The sequence below is a fragment of the Mustela putorius genome, unplaced genomic scaffold (assembly GCF_011764305.1).
Source record: "Mustela putorius furo isolate JIRA1106 unplaced genomic scaffold, ASM1176430v1.1 tig00003907_pilon_pilon_pilon:0A:0A:0A:0A, whole genome shotgun sequence".
NCBI classification, from domain to species: Eukaryota; Metazoa; Chordata; class Mammalia; order Carnivora; family Mustelidae; genus Mustela; species Mustela putorius.
In genome coordinates this window covers 123,444-139,235 of record NW_025422055.1, presented here as the reverse complement: position 1 = coordinate 139,235, position 15,792 = coordinate 123,444, and the positions used below count along the sequence as shown (strand labels likewise).

The 15,792-nt window shown below is 32.8% G+C and overlaps 1 protein-coding gene across 2 annotated transcripts in view; it reads left to right on the top strand.

The window, feature by feature from the left end:
• The window catches only part of LOC101687418 (follistatin-related protein 5), a 484,818-nt gene that overhangs the window by 376,175 nt on the left and 92,851 nt on the right, over window positions 1-15,792 (top strand). For both annotated transcript variants that reach the window (XM_045068434.1, XM_045068433.1), the window contains exon 5: window positions 4,557-4,753. In XM_045068434.1, the coding sequence (XP_044924369.1) occupies window positions 4,557-4,753 (197 nt within the window). The remainder of the gene's footprint in view (window positions 1-4,556; window positions 4,754-15,792) is intronic.

Below are 15,792 nucleotides of genomic sequence, written 5' to 3'. Positions count from 1 at the left end.
TTAATTGATGCTCATTTCTAAATATCTATCCTTCTTCATTAATAATTCTAGTACTTTTTCTTGCACTAAAAAGTTAATAAATATTTAATATTTCCAAATGTTCACTGTTTTTGTTCTTTAACTCACTGTAAAAAGAACTCTGCTTCACTTAGAAGATATTTGCAAATGTCATGTTCAATTAAGGGTCAGTATTCAAAATGTATAAAGGATTTATACAAGTCAACACCCAAGAAACAAATAATCTAATTAAAAATGGACCAAAGACATGAACAGACATTTCTCCAAAGAAGACATACAGATGGCCAATAGATACTTGAAAAGATATTCAACATCACTTGTCATCAGGAAAATGCAAACTGAAACAACACTGAGATATCACCTAATACCTGTCAGAATGGCTAAAATGAAAATGCTAGAAACAAGTGTTGGTGAGGATATGGAGAAAAAGGAACTATTATTCACAGTTGGTAGGAATGCAAACTGGTACAGCCACTCCAGAAATTAATATGGAGTTTCCTCAAAAACTTAAAAATAAAATTACCCTCTGATCCAGTAATTTCACTACTGGATTTACCCGCAAATTTACAAAACAGTAATTTACCCCCCCAAAAAATACAAAAAACAGTAATTTGAAAACAAACATGCATCCCTATGTTTATGGCATTATTAATTATAATAACCAAATTACATAAGCAGTCCAACTGTACATCAATAAATGAATGAATAAAGAAGATGTGAGATATATATATTCAACATATATATTCAATATTTATATCAATATAAATCTTTATATTGATATAATATAAATATTGAATATTATTTAGCCATAAAAAAATAAACTTGTCATTTACAATGACATGGATATAGCTATAGAGTATAATGCTAAAAGAAGTCAAAGAAAGACAAATACCATATGATTTCATTCATATGTGGAATTTAAGAAACAAAACAAAGGAAAAAAACAAACAAAGAAACAGATTCTGAACTACAGATAACAAACCAATGGTTACCTTTGTAACTTGTCTTGATGAGCACTGGATGATTTGTGGAAGTGTTGAATCACTATATTGTACACTTAAAATTAACATTTTATGCTAAATATACTGTAATTAAAATAAAATGAAACAAAATAGAAGAAAATATTAATTCTAGTGGAAAAGAGGTCACTAATAAAAAAGGAGATTCTAGGGGCACCTGGGTGGTTCAGTAGGTTAAGTGTCAGACTCTTATTTTTGGCTCATGGTCGTGGAATCAAGCCTCACATCGGGCTCTACACTCAGTGGGGAGTGTGCTTGGGACTCTCTCTCCCCCTCTACTTCTGCTCCTTTCCCCTACTCTCTTTCTTTCTCTCTCTCTCTAAAATAAATAAATAAATCTTTAAAAAAAGAAAGATTTTAAACTTAAAAAAAAAGAATTCTACTCAATTTATTTACTAAAATTTTTCTTTACGGTCACCAATTACCTACAATTTAAGGAATTCAACGAGTGTATTTTATTGCTTATTTTACTTTTACTCTAAAATATTTGAAATTTCATCATATCCTCTTTCTTGAAAAGTTTTCCCTTTAGCTTCCTCTTCAGTACTTTCTTACTGCCTGCAACTTCTCAGGTAGTCCTTTTTCTTTTTTCCTTTATGAGTTCTTTTTTCTCTATTTGCCTATAGTTTATTATTATGTTTATCTTTTACTTTACAAATAATCCTTGGACAAATGTACTGAATCACATATGTAAGTTGATTTTAAAACTCAGTTCTGGGGGTGCCTGGGTGCCCCAGTTAAGCCTCTGCCTTTGGCTCAGGTCATGATCTCAGGATCCTGGGATCCAGCCCCACATCAGACTGTCTGCTCAGCAGGGAGCCTGATCCCCCACCCTCTCTCTGCCTGTCTCTCTGCCTACTTGTGATCTCTGTCTGTCAAATAAATAAATAAAATCTTTAAAAAAATAAAACTCAGTTCTGATGATGAGAGAAGTAGAGAATAAATGGCAAAAGAGATATTGCTTATATATAAAAATCATTCTGTTCCTTTCTAGCTCTATAACTTTGAACAAATTAATTTCTCAATGCCTTAATTCCTGGTCTATAAAATGGTGATAATTGCATTGTCTTTCTTTTGGGACTGTTGTGAGAGTTAACTGATTTAACACATATAAAGTTCCTGACACATAGGAAAGCTGCATTACATATCACTTATTGTTAATAGCAGATGTTCCCATTTATTACTAAAAATATATGACAGAAATTTTATTAAATCTATAAATTTCACAAAGTTTTATGTGATTTTATAACTACTTTTTGTACATTTCCATAGACTATAAATCCTTAACTACAATGCTTTTATTTTTATTTTCTTTGGATTGCCAACAATCACTTGAATTTTCAAGGAAATTTACAAGTTGAGAAGTGAAAGTATTAATAGAGATCATTATGATGATTACATTACTCAATTAGATCAAAATTGGAGTGTAACAACTCACACTGTATCCTCTTCCCTCAAATTGTAAATATTAGTTACATGTTTCTCGGCATTTAAACCCTAATTTAAACCCTAATTTAAACCCTAATTCCTATTGCCTCTCACCAGCATTCTGATCTCCACATTGCCTGGGACCCAGGTCAACGTCTCCAAACTCCATCCTACTCACTGTTAGTCAGATGAAAGGAGATACAGACCCAAAGTCAGATACAGAAATCCTGGGTAGGGCTATTGGAATAGTCTATGATGCTTTTCCCCATTCTTTTATCACATATTCCTCTCTCTTCCTGATGCATGCACATGTGCACATGCACACACACACAGGCATGCACACGTTTTAAATCTTTTTTGTGCCACTTTCATGGACATCAAAATTGCTACCTATCCCTCTAGACTTGATTACTTCTCTCTTTTGTCAGTGATTTCTTTGCTATTATGAGAACGTTCTCAGTATTATCTTTTTTAAAACTGAGAATAGAATAATACAAAATTGACTTAATCTGCAGCACAAAGTTTACATTTTATTGTAAAAAAAAAAAGTTCTTGACAGGATTGCTAAACACTAAAATTGCTGAACAACAGTAATTATTTCGCTGTCTTTGAAAAAGATAGTCTCTCAGCTCTCTGGAAGAGATTGTTTTCCATCTTGTCTTGAAAGAGAATGAGACTTCAAATACTGTTTTTCAACTCTGTGCTGTTCAGACATATATTTAAAAATCTTCAGAAATCTTTTTAAATCATAGATTCTGTTAAAGCCTAATTGTCAAAATTGACAACAATTATAAAGTTAGTACTTTCTGTAAAAATGTGTTCTAAAAATTCTTGGCTAATACAATACTTACTTTTTCGTTTACAAGTCACATTAGTCACTGTATTTTCTTTCTTTTTTTTTTTTAAAGATTTTATTTATTTATTTGACAGACAGAGATCACAAGTAGGCAGAGAAGCAGGCAGAGAGAGAGGAGGAAAGCAGGCTCCCCACTGAGCAGAGAGCCCGATGTGGGGCTCCATCCCAGGACCCTGGGATCACCACCCGAGCTGAAGGCAGAGGCTTTAACCCACTGAGCCATCCAGGCATCCCAGTCACTGTATTTTCTATAATACATTTTATATTGCATTTCCTATCAGTGGTATATACTCCTTTTCAATGTACTACTTAAAGACATTATTATGGGAACCAGTGTAAGAAAAATCCTTTGTAAAATAATTGTGTGATGATATTAGAGCAATTGCAGTTATTTTTGAAGACATTAAGCTAAGCAATTATTTTCACTAACTCTGATGTTACCAAATATTGTCCCCACTACTTTATGGGAAATACTGAAAGTCTGTGGTGCATTATTAGTTCAATGAACTTTCACGTCATTTGTGGAGATAAAATTTGTAAAGTTAGAACTTCAAGATAAAAATGCAAACATATATCATGTTATACACTGTGTGCTCTAAAAAGAGAGAGAAATGAATATCAGAAAGAGACAGACCTTTGTAAGAATACAAATATGAGCTTACTATCAAGAATAGAATTTAAAAAAAACACACACACACACACACACACACACACACACTAGCTTCTTCAAAACAAATTCAAATATATAAAGGATACTTCCACTTAAAAATATGCTATCCTATTTTGATATTAGATTTATATGAGTTCAAGTGCAAAATCCAACACAATCTAACTCTTTGCCTTGGACAAGACATTTCATCTCCTTGTGCTTCAAAACCTGCAAACCATCCATGTAAGAATGTGTAGTGAGGATTAAAATTAAGATAATGTATTCAAACAATTGGAGCTATCATGTTTTCTATTGCTCCTCATAGAACCAATTACTTTGGCATAGAGAAAACACAGTAAATATGTTGTTAGTAGATATGATACAAATGAAAGTTTTCTATCTTACCCTGAAAATTGATAGTCTGTTATTTTAACCTTGTATGAATTATAAAGAATTCAAAGTAGGAAGAGAAAAATCATGTACCAAGTATGTTATTTTTAGAGATAACGGCTTCTTAACATTAATATAATAAATGATTTCTTTTCAATAACATTGCTTTTAAAATAACTTAGTTCTTTTGTTACAGGAAATAACTGCAAGGCCACTGAATACAACAAGATGAAAAATATGCTTTTAGATTTACAAAATCAAAAATATATTACACAAGAAAATGAAAACCCTAACGGTGATGACATATCTTGGAAGAAGTTGTTGGTGGATCGAATGTTTAAATATTTTGATGCCGACAGTAATGGACTTGTAGATATTAATGAACTAACTCAGGTATGATTCATGATTGAATTAACAAGTTTATTTAAATGTATCATGTACAATATTTTCACATATGTGTGAATTTATTCTGTATTAATAAAATATGTGTTTAATCTGTATTATATGAGAGTGTAGACAAAACATACTTTTAAGGGCAACATTTGATTACTGTTAAATAACAAAGATTCAACTGAGTAAATTTTAAAGATTTAATTGGCTTTATTAAACAAAATTGAATTGGGCAACATCCCATTTGGCAAATAGACGGGTGCTAGGGCAGTTGTACAAGATGGAAAGTTTTGTAGAAGGAGAGTGGGGCAGGAAAATTATTATCAAAAGAGAAAGGTTGTTCCAGATAAGGCCACTTTTCCTTAGGGGAAAGCATGGGCTATTCTCATGTAGATTACATCATCTTCTTTTGAGGGCTGGAAAGGGCCCAGGTGGTAGACTCATTGGTGCTGATTGAAAAATTCATGATGGACTAATAAGACTACATTTCTGGAAGAGATTGAACTAAAATTAGTTTATTAGCTTATTATAATTTAGTTTATTAAGACATGGCCTAAGTGATGCCATTTTAAGATTCTTTGGTTGGTTGGTTAATTTTTGGGTTTTGGTGTTGTTTTTCTTTTAACACTATTCTATCAGCAATAGAATTTCAAGTAACAATTATATGATATTTTGTAGTTTAAAAATCAGTAACTACTTTTTTTTATTAATTAATTAATTAATTATTTATTTATTTTTTATGAACATATATTTTTATCCCCAGGGGTACAGGTCTGTGAATCGCCAGGTTTACACACTTCACAGCACTACTTTTGATAGGTTTCTACACCTTAAATACCTAAAGGAATCACTAGTTCTTTATCTTACAAAATGTGTAAGAGATCTTCAGATCTACTCTGGAACTTTTATAATGTTTGTCTATCAGTCAATGAGAACTTGTGTACCCAATCTTTAGGGGAATTATTCATCAGCAATTAAGCACATCTATAACATAATGTAAGTAAATCATTTAGGAAGTTACTAAATTACTTTGTTTCAATAACCAAAGATTAATTAGGATACAGTCAATTTAGGTCAATTATTTAGTCCACCTTATTAAATTTCATTTATTTGAAAATTGTCACCAAAATGAAAGATGTAATAAGAAACCAATTACTAAGGAAACTATTTGAATAAACAAAGGTCTATTTAGGTCATTTTGGAAAAACAGAAATGCTTTTATATGTGTGTCATGGAGAAAGACTAGTTTGAAGGAAAATGTTAACACTCAGATTCAAGAAACTAAACTAGTTGTAGAAAGTAGTAGAAATGTAAAATAGGAGACACAAGGTTTCTTCAAAAATTATACAGGTTTTAGGGAGTAATGAAGAAAAGAAGCCAATCTAGGATGAACAATCTGGGAAAATGGTGATAGCACTGAGGAATTTTGCTGACTTCTTGATAATCCCTATAGTGACTATATTGAGGTGAATTTTGCTGTAGTACTTAGCAGTTGATACAGTTCATAAAAAAAATCCAGTAGTCTATAACGTCATGTCATTCATCTCTTATGGTTAATTTCATGCTTTATTTTAAAAATCTGACATTGTGGAATATTGGTTTTATTCTGCAAAGATTTCTAAGATTTGGAATAGTGTAACTTAGTTTAGAACTTTATATCAAAGTAAATTTGTAAGTAAATTGATTAGAGTTCTTGTCATTCTAGTTAATTAAAATATATATCATTTTCATTATCTCCTTTAATCCAGATTGCATTTATTGACTAGTTACTGAATCCAGGCATTGGGGTTTAAAGAATCAAAATCTGGGATTTTAGGTAAAATTAATTAAATAAAATAAATTTAAAAATATAAATAAAATAAAAGTAAAATTAATTAAATTTTATAATTAATATACCTATGTTATCATTTACCTCATGATTTATTTTTCAAGAAAGAAACTAGAATTTTATATTTATAGTAATGATAAGAAATTACTAGTTAATTAAAATGAATTTGTAATTGAGGCATATCACCTTGATCTACATAGACTTGACATATCAGAATATATTGTGCTTTTTGCTTTTTTTTATTTTATATATTCTATAAGTAATATGATATATGAATTATGTATGTAATACATATATTATTTCTATATATATTAGTTTTATTAACATATCTACACCATTGTAACCGTTGATTAGTTACAAAACATGCTTTGACCGAATCCGGTTATTATCATAGTAGCTCCATCTAAATCCAAATGGAAACCTTCTCCTCACTAGAAAATGGCAGTGACAGCACTTCAATTATACCTGTTTCAAGTTTCTGCCACACCAAATTTGAATTTATTTCCTAGAGCAGCCTTAACAAAATAATGCAAAGTGGGTTTCTAAATCAACCTTTCTCTCCATTCAGCATCTAAAATCAAAGAATTGGCTATACCATGGTCTCTCTGAAATATCTGGAAGAAGATTCTTGCTTGTCTCTTTCAGTTTCTGGCAGTGTTAGGCATTCCTTGGCATTCATTGGCTTGTAGTAACATCTTTCTGCTTCTATAGTCACATGGCATCCTCTCTGTGTGCCTGTCTTCCCAACACCTTGCCTTTTCTAAAGAACACTCAGTCATATTGGATTGGACCACCCTACTCCAGTATGACCTCATTTTAAGTTATCAAATTATATCTTTAACAGCCCTATTTCCAAAAATACATTACATTCTGAGGCACCAGGATTAAGACTTCAATGTATCTTTTAAGAAGATACAACTCAACCCATAATAAAGTTCATCTGCTACAAAAGTATTTTTGTTTTCTCTGTTTCCCTTGCTTTGGATTTACTGTATGTCTGAAAAATACTCTTCCAATTCATCTGAAAGTTATCCTCAGAAACTTTATATTCAGAAACTTCAGAAACTCTTTTGCATCTTGGCTCTCCATGAGGTAAATGGAAGGAAATTTCTGGGAGGTTTACTAACATCCTTCTGAATACATCCCATACCACATTAAGTCATTTTCACTTTTAGCAGTGTATTGTGAAAATATCAGTATCCCATCTGTCAGTAATCAACTATGAAATAAAAAAAGGAGAACAACAACAACAGAAGGTAATAACAAACACGCTTCAAAAAATGGAGTGATGGGTACCTGGGTGGCTCAGTTGGTTAAGCAACTGCCTTCAACTCAGGACATGATCCTGGAGTACCAGGATCAAGTCCTGCATTGGGTTTCCAGCTCCACAGGGAGTCTGCTTCTCCCTCTGACTTTCTCCTCTTTCATGCTCTTTCTCTCTCTCAAATAAATGAATAAAATCTTAAAAAAAAAAAAAAAAAGAATAGATAGAATGAATACCTAGATATGTATAGCACAGTATTGTTTTTGACTTGTGTCTTTTGGGGTTACAGTTACTCTTTAAGAACTTTTTGCTAAATATTATAACCAATAATATATATGGCTTTATTAATAAACCTAGAAACATATAATGTCATAATTTAAAATGGAATTTTGAAATAATTTAACTTAGAAGGATAAAAAGGGAAAGGATCTTACTGGTGTCTTTTAATAATTTACAAGCTATTATTAGCAGAAATATAATACATAGCTCTAAGATACTGCCAGTGACAAGGAAAAATTAAAGAATATAATTTGGCTTTAAGGTTTTACAATTGCAGCATGAGAGCTGGTTGCATACATTCTATTTTTATTCTGCATAATGAATATATATTCTAGAATTTTTCTTGCAGATTTTCAAGTAAATTAGAACCTACAGGCCTTTCTAGTTGAGAGTGAAAATGAATAAAAAATGTAGTAGATAAAAGGAATAGGATCATTAGTATCACAGCTAACAATTTGTCAGCAAGAAAATATTTACTAAAATAAACTGACCATTTATAGAAATAAATCTTGTTCAATACATCTCTTCAACACTCTACCTTAACATAGACATCTGTAACCACACAGTTCATCCTTCAGTCTGAGGCTCATTTTGTATGTTGAAAATACCCAATTATAAGATATAATTGGGTATTTTTATAGCAATTTTATAGCAATAGTAATTTATAGCAAAGTGAAGTTTTAGATTTTCAAAAGAATTGTGTTTTACTAAGTTAATATATTCAGTGATAGTGCTCTGGTAGATTTGCCATTGGTAACAGAGGATCTGGAAGAGTTAAAAAAGGTAATAACAGATGAAAATAAATCAACAAAGATTAAGATGACATATGCATTTCAAAAGACCAGAAGAAAATGTTACAAATGGAAAGGCATGAGTGGTTCTAAATTGGTAAAGTCCTAGAATTTTTTTTTCAAAATAATCTTTTTTTATGATCAAAGTGTAGTAGATTAGAACTTTGTTTTATGGAGCCTGGGTTCAAATCGCATCTTTACTACTTACTACCTCTGAACCTTTGGCCAGTTACTTAAACTCTGAGACTGTTTTCCTTTCTATATATTAGCAATAATACTAGTCCTTACTGTGTAAATTTAATATAATATTTATATCATTTACAATATACATGTTTCTTAGGAACATGATTAGCACACAGAAAATACAGTGTGTTAGCTATAATTATATTTTCAAAGCTAACTTTCATGTGATGACACAGATGATAATATAAGCAAAGAGAGCACATATACTTAAGTTATTGAATGAGTGATTGAATAATAGTTCCATTATGATCATCTTCCTTTGCATTTTTTTTTTAATGATTATACTTGGGTCATAGGTGATAACAACTTAAATACCATTAGGTCACAGCCATTATGACATAGAAATCTATATATACATTATTAAACATACAAAAATTTTAATACTAACTTTTATAATGAAAAGAAAAATGGTCTGGGGTACCTGGTGGCTCAGTCAGTTGAGCATCCAACTCTCAATTTCAACTCAGGTCATTATCTCAGGGTCAGGGATGGAATCTGTGTTGTTCTCTAGGCTTAGCAGAGAGTCTGCCTAAGATTCTCTCTCTTCCTCTTACCCTGCCCTTCCTCTACCCCATGCACATGCATGTGCGCACTCTTTCTCTCTCTAGAATAAATAAATAAAATATTTTTAAAAAATAGAGGGGTGCCTAGGTGGTTCAGTTAGTTAAGTGTCTGACTCTTCATTTTGACTCAGGTCGTAACCTCAGGGTCATGAGGTTGAGCCCAAGTGGGGGTCTCCGCTCAGTGGAGAGTCAGCTTGAAAATTCTTTCCCTTTGCCCCTCCTCCCACTGACTCATGCTTTCTCCCTCTCTCTCTCCCTCTCTCTAAAATAAATAAACATTTAAAAAGTTTTTTGAAAGGAAAGAAAAAAGTTTCCTGCGAAAAAAGAGAAATAGTTTTGGTTTTCCCAAGAAATTAGAAAAAATAAACGATGGTGTGTTTTTATTTTGCTCATCTCATTTGAAGTACTTACATATTTGTTGGCATGAATTGTTAAATCCTGAGTACTATGTTATAGTAACTAATAGTAATAGTATTAATAATAGTAGTGATACTTATTTTATTGCTATAATTTAGATGTCTATGTCCCCTTTGTGCTTCTTTTTGAACTCCACAAAAATTTTATGCATATACATGTATAATTATATATATATGTAAAATATATATATTTGCAAGAAGCAATATAGACTTGCTTGAAGATGTGTAAGGGAGATATAGGGTGTTTACATCACAAAGTACTTAAATCCCAAATTGAAATCCAGTTTAGATGAAGTGTTTTGTACACTTTTCCTTTCCTTGTGCCTTGTCCAGGTGTGCTTTGCTTTTCCTACACCATAGATAGATTCAGTGCCTAAATCTATCTCTCAGCCTGGGGCTCCAAATGCTTTATCATGAATTTGTATGACAAATACTTCACATTCCACAGTTGCCAATATCTATACTTTTTAAAAAACTAATGACAGGTTATAGGATATAATACCAACATCAAAAACCAGTATCTATCATATTCTTCTCTTTAGGAGAAATATATCATCAGTCTTTGAAATGTAAGGAAATTCCTAGCCTCCGTCTTGTGCCTTACTTTTTATACTCTCAGAACCTAATTAAGTCCCGTATCTCTCTCTTTCCTCAAGTGTATGGCCCACTTTTAGCATTTCGGTGAGAATTTCTCTTCCCCAAATGATGGATGGTAGGGAAAGTGTGTTATTTATAAACTTTGTTGTTTTATAGGAACAGAACATTGACTCCTTCCCATATAATTGTCTTAATTACTGTATGACAAAGGTAGTATTTCAATCACATTTAAATATTTTTTGTGCATTTTGTCTTTAAATATCTATTCTCTCTTTATGGAAAACAGGTAAATGGGCAGTTATTTTGTTGTAGAAGTCTGTATCTTTTCTCAGATCCATGCTATAGTGTCTGGATTCCATTCACAATGAGATTTTTTTTTTTTTAAGATTTTATTTATTTATTTGGCAGACAGAGATCACAAGTACACAGAGAGGCAGGCAGAGAAAGAGGGAGGCAGGCTCCCTGCTGAGCAGAGAGCCCGATGTAGGGCTCGATCCCAGGACCCTGAGATCATGACCTGAGCCGAAGGCAGCGGCTTAACCCACTGAGCCACCCAGGTGCCCTCACAATGAGGTTATTAAACTGAGTAGTCCTTGCTGGTAACTAATTCTGTATACTAAAGGTAAAACCAAATGTTTTGCCTTTTTCTGAAGACCATTTTGATAAAGTGTGAAACCTTATTTGTTTGGTGTTCTACCTTAGCTTAACTCCCCACATCTAAGCAAATTTCTGAGGTTCATCTCTATTATCTGTATCTGTCTCTCTTTCTTTTCTTTAATTATCTTCCCCAAAAGTGAGAACTTGATGCTATCTTTGGATCTATGGTGAAATCTGAGCTTTACTGATGCTTGCTTCAGTGAAAATCATTCTTATAACAATATGCTCCAAATTGGATTATCATATTCTAATGTATGATTCATAGAATAATAGCTTACTATAAAAGCCTCAACAAACATAAAAGTATATTTTTCCATAGTATAATCACAAACCTGATATCTCTCCCAAGTGTTATATATATGATTAGTGTAGTCAGGTGCTCAGCCACATAGTAACATATTTGTGGCTTTCAAAACATAATTTCCCTACAACAGACCTGAATGTGTGATGCTTGAAATAAAGATTTCAGGATGAGGTGACCTAAGGTATGAATATATTCCTCCTGGCCAGTCTAGCATGTAGGGAAAGGTCACTAGAATTGTGAAGGTTAATGATCATTTATTTTTTAAAAAAGAAAAAAGTTGGGGGTGGCTCAGAATGGTTCTGGGTGGTTTATTCATATGTATAGAGGGAACCACTGGGGATACTAAAAGAGTTAAGGTAGGCAGAAAGATTGTGAATCAGCAGCTAAATTTGTTTGTGAATTATGGGGAGAGAATGGGAGAGAATTATGTAGCTGAATAGCCTGAGATTCAAAGAAGTAGGTCCTTTCTCTCTCTCTCTCTCTCTCCATCTCTCCATCCATCCATCTTTCATTTTTATCTATCTAATGAAGACAGGTGTAGGAAGCAGAAAAAATCCAGAAGTGCCAAAAGGGAGCCATTGAGTTATTGACCATCTTCCGTGCTGAGATAGAATGGATACGAGAGAAAAATTGGCCTCCGATTGATAAAATTATTAGACAAATTGTTTTCTTAAGGGGTAGCCAGAATTCTTAAAGTTAACGTGGTGAAGAACATGTTTTTTATAAGAAATGGAAGATAAAAGAGAGTTTTCTGATCAGAGAGCAGGATTTCCAGAGGTCACTATGTTGGGTTTGAGTTGGAAAGAAATGGAAATGGAGTCAGAGAAGGAAATGTGCATAGCAGTATGGGGAATTCATAGGGTCACAGAGCTAAACCAGGGTATGAAACACAAAGGAAATTGTCCAGATTGTCCCATAGAGGGGAATGGACAACTTTGTCTTGCACTGTGGTCTCAAATGTTGGGTCTTTAGGGTAAGATGAAGGGACTAATAAGCAGATTTCACCTAGCAGAATGGCACCCTTGAATTTGTTAGCAGAGTTGAAAGGTAAGCTGAGGCATATTAAAATCTTAAGAATTTATTTGACCAAAAATCTATTTGAATTGGACTGTGCCAAACTAGCAATGGTTAAGATGCATTCTGCTGACAGGAGCTAAGGGAAAACTTTTCTAGAGAAAAGGAGAAAGCAAAGTAAGGAAGTCTTTGATTGCCTACTGCTTAAAGCATACTTGGCTATTTGTGATTGGTTGTCAGTTTTGAAAATTGCGGCATTTACAGGCTTAGATATTGGGTTGTTTATATAGAGGCCAGAGCATTAGATCCAACTCAGTCTAATGGCTTCCTTGTTTAACTTAATAGTAGTAAACATAGGGTTCTTAAAGTGAAATAGTGCTAACAGCTTGGAAAATCTACTCCTTCGGCCTCTCCCTATTTCATAAAATAACCAGCCATAGAATTTAAGTAAGCAAAATCATTCCCTTGTGATTCTGAGTTTAAATAAGCAGCTGTATTGAGTATATTGATTTAGCTCTTTCTTCATTTAGATTCTGTCATCTTAATAAGCTGATTCACATTAAGCATGCATATTAGAATGAAATATTTCCCTAATGTGCACACATGCCAACTCTTTATTAAAATAATAAAAAGAGCTACTTGTTCGCAGGATTTAGATTATTATGTTATACATATTTGACTTAAAAAGCTATTTGCTCAATGACTACCATATGTGAATACATTTACAAAATTAAATAAAAAGCAAGAATAAATAAGACCAGATATTTTTAAGCTATCAGAATGGGCATGGCAATGATGTTTTTGCAACTTTTGTACATACAATTTTCTTTAAAAATTATTAGAGCTGTTATATAGGGAATGGATAATTAATCTTTATTTTGAGTTGATGAAGCCTATTACAATTTTCAAGATTTTTTAAAAGGTTCTAGTATCTAGCCAACATATTTATTTACTATAAGATTGGTAAGAATTGTTTTGTCTAATAGATAAAAAAGCTATTTTAGTGGGAACAAACTAAATGCAAATAAACAAGCTTTTGTCTGGATAGAGAAGGGAGATAAGTGAGGACTTCCAGGGAATTCCATGGTAATTAATCCTATTTAACATTTTAAAGCCCCATAAACCTTCTGGTAGATGAAATAAGGTAGCAGAAACCAGGTGTTTGACTTAGATTGGCAGTGGCAATGCCAGTAGGTAGATCTTTCTAGTACTGGCAATTTCCTCTCAAACACTAAAGATTTCAGAAGGGTAATCACAGCAACAGTTAGCACTTAACAGAGAAAGGTAAGTCTTGTGATTGTTTAGTTGCAGCTTGAGGCTACAATTAAGAAACAGGACTTTCAATCCTATCTGGAAACATTAGTAGAGTTTCAAGTATTCTTTTTTTTTCTTTTTCTTGTTTAATGCTTTTCATAATATGCACAAGACAATTGGAAAATTTTTTAAAAATCGTTTTTAAAACATTTAAGCATATCATTTATAGAATCTTTCCCTTGGAATATTAATATGCATTTAAAAACGGGGAATTCACATTCAGAAAATCCCTATGAGCCATATAGAATGCCTTAAAAATAAAATATTTTTTTTCTCATTAATGTTATATCTTCAGCAGGTTCTTCAAAAGAATTAACTTTGACACTATTGATTTTTTAAATGTTACAAAACCTAGAAGAGAACTTAAAAGATGTTAATTAATTTTTATGTAAACCTTTTCTTGTAATACACCTAGTTCAGGATAACATCAGTTATATATAATTAAACAATTATCATCTGTAATGTTAATTATTTACTCTCTGTCCTTTCACTTTGTCTTTTTTTTTTGGAACACTGTTGACAATCTGTAATTATCTTGTTTATTTAATTATTTGATTTCCTGTTCCCACTTATCTTCTCCAGAAAATTAATTCCATGAGGACAAAGGCTATGTCATTCTTATTTACTACCATATCTCCAACCCCAGCACAGTACTTGGCACATGTTTGTTGTTAAAAAGGGAAAGACAAAAGGAGAGGGCAGGGGGGAGGGGAGAAGCAGAAAGGTAGTGTACAAGGAGATGTTGAGAGAACCAAGTAGTAGAGAAGCCAACCCATCCGTATCAAGTGTGTAGGAGAAGCATAAGGATAAAGCCTGAAGAATACGTATTTCTAACAAAGTATATTTATTTCCTGACCCCTCAGGCTTTGATGCAATTTGTCAAGTAGAGAGTGAATTTAACTTCTTCTCCTCAACTTCACAAATGTGATGTACTTTGTATAAACAGAGGAACACTGAGCTCTGATCTACTGGATCACTGTGACTGTGACATGGTCGTGATTAGTTAGATGAAAAATAGCTTGCAAAGGATCAGGAAGAGCTCAGCCTCTGATGTGCTCTTGAACAAATGATTGGTGTGTCTTTCCATGAGTTTACTGTTGCTGTTTTTCTGTCTCACCAAGGAGAATAAAGAAAAAGACAGAATTGGAAGATTCTACTCCATTGTCCTTCTATGCCCTCACCCCTCATCATCATGACCTGACTTGAGACCATCAAAACTGATCCCATGTACTTTACCTCTTTTATGAGAGTCGGTATAATAATCTTTGGTTTCGGGATGCCTGGGTGGCTCAGTTGGTTAGACGACTGCCTTCGGCTCAGGTCATGATCCCGGAGTCCCGGGATCGAGTCCCGCATCGGGCTCCCAACTCCACGGGGAGTCTGCTTCTCCCTCTGACCTTCTCCTTGCTCATACTCTCTCTCACTGTCTCTCTCTCAAATAAATAAATAAAATATAAAAAAAAATAATAATCTTTGGTTTCTAAGTCATGATATATGTCCAGAAAACTAATATCCAAACATCTCCACAGTAGGGAGACAATCCTTTCCACCCACCTCTGGCATTTTCTTTTTTTCTTTCCAGTTTTATTTGTCCTCACATAATTTATTATCTGGTATACAATATATTTTACTTATATATTTATTTGTTTCCCCTTTACTAGCATAGAAGTTATACGTGGGAGGGATCTTTGCCTGTCTTATTTTCAGAATCTAGGAGTATGGCACACAGTAGATAGATAAAAATAATTTGTTGAATAGATATCTAAATAAAC